This window comes from Mastomys coucha, chromosome X (assembly GCF_008632895.1).
Source record: "Mastomys coucha isolate ucsf_1 chromosome X, UCSF_Mcou_1, whole genome shotgun sequence".
In the NCBI taxonomy this organism is placed as follows: Eukaryota; Metazoa; Chordata; class Mammalia; order Rodentia; family Muridae; genus Mastomys; species Mastomys coucha.
Window position 1 is genome coordinate 87,626,507 of NC_045030.1, and position 1,703 is coordinate 87,628,209.

At 37.8% G+C, this 1,703-nt stretch overlaps 1 protein-coding gene across 1 annotated transcript in view; it reads left to right on the forward strand.

Annotated features, from left to right (window-relative positions):
- Nr0b1 (nuclear receptor subfamily 0 group B member 1) overlaps positions 1–811 on the forward strand; it is a 4,437-nt gene extending 3,626 nt beyond the window's left edge. The window contains exon 2 of the mRNA XM_031374895.1: positions 216–811. Coding sequence (XP_031230755.1) covers positions 216–460 — 245 coding nt within the window. The 3' untranslated portion in view covers positions 461–811. The remainder of the gene's footprint in view (positions 1–215) is intronic.
- Positions 812–1,703: the final 892 nt, after the last annotated feature.

Here is a 1,703-nt window from a genome sequence, read left to right on the forward strand (position 1 = left end):
GCTGTCCTGGAACTCACTCTGTAGACCAGGCTGGCCTTGAACTCAGAAATCCATCTGCCTCTGACTCCTAAGTGTTAGGATTAAAGGTGTGTGCCACCAGCGCCCGGCACTAGAGTTCTTTTTAATCAGGATAAGACTAAAAAAATGAGTGTGGTCTAAACACATAAAGATCCTGTTGTGAGCTGTTTAAAATAAAGAGATTTTTCTACTTTCAGACCTGCCTGGCCTGCAGTGCGTGAAATACATCGAGGGTCTTCAGTGGAGAACTCAGCAGATCCTCACTGAGCACATCAGGATGATGCAGAGAGAGTACCATATCAGATCGGCTGAACTGAATAGTGCCCTTTTCCTGCTGAGATTCATCAATACCGATGTTGTCACTGAACTCTTTTTCAGGCCCATCATTGGTGCAGTCAGCATGGATGATATGATGCTGGAAATGCTCTGTGCAAAGCTGTGAAGGCATATGGCCACTCAAGTGTATTTTACTATAGATGGATGGAGAAGGGTAGCTGTAGGCAGGAGAATGCTAAAATTTGCGAAGGCAAACTTTCTTGTATTTTTACATGCATAGTATATTTGTATTCAATGGAAGAAATACTTTAGTTACAGACAATGTAAAAACCCTTCTCCATACTGGCTCGTTGTGAAGGAAAGCATTCGCTAACAAATCACTATTTCTATATATCTTTAAGAGTGTGGTAGTATGCTAACAAGCTAATTTCACAAAAATAACATCTCTTTCCATTAACCCCACCAAATAAAATCTGTAATATTAACTTTAATAAAATTTAAAGTACTAACCCTTAAATTGACTGGAGAGTTTTCTTGGGGTTTACAGCTTCAAAGGATTTCAAATCCAGCTAACATAACTGAAGGTATAGTCATAAGTAACTTCATGGGATTTAAGGTTACAGTATGTCAGTGCCAATGAAAAATTATTTTGCCTGGCTTTACCACTTCCATTAACTGTATAAAAGATTGTCTTTGTTCCTGCCTGGAACTCAAAAAGCAATCTATGTTCTGAGAGTGAAAAAAATATTTCCAGAGTTTGGATTTGGAATTTTTTCTGTATATGATTATGAATTTGAACTAAAGTTCCATCATAAATTATACTGTCAGGGGGCATTATCATTTCAGAAAGTTCATTATGACCACAAAACCCTAGCTTTGTCTCACCTTTCAGGTACACTGTTTAGGTAACTGTCAAATTAAACAATCCTGACATATGAGTTACATCCTGCAGCCCCTTTAAATACAATCCATAGAAAGATTTCTTCCTTGTTATTGTGAGATAAAATTCAAAGCTATCTAAGTCCATTCAATTAGAGGAAACACACTGCCTATTTAGTAGTAATCAGTTACTCTAGATCAATGTAATAATTAATTTCAAAGGGTCTTTTAAAATTGAGCCAGGGTGTTACTCTGTACTAAGGCTTGCTTGAATTCAGTATGTAGCCTAGGTTGGCCTCCAACTCATAAAACTATTCCTGCCTACCCTCCCAAGAGCTGAAATTATAGGTTTATGCCACTGTGTCCAGCTCAACAGAGTCTTAAACATCTTTATGTGACTATCTCCCCAGCAGCCTGGTAAATCTTAGTAGCAACTTATCAGGGTCAGCCACTCAGAGCAATTTGCCAAATGACATACTTAGAATCTCAAAGAAAATCAGTTCTCCCCAGGAATGATATTAACATTTAAA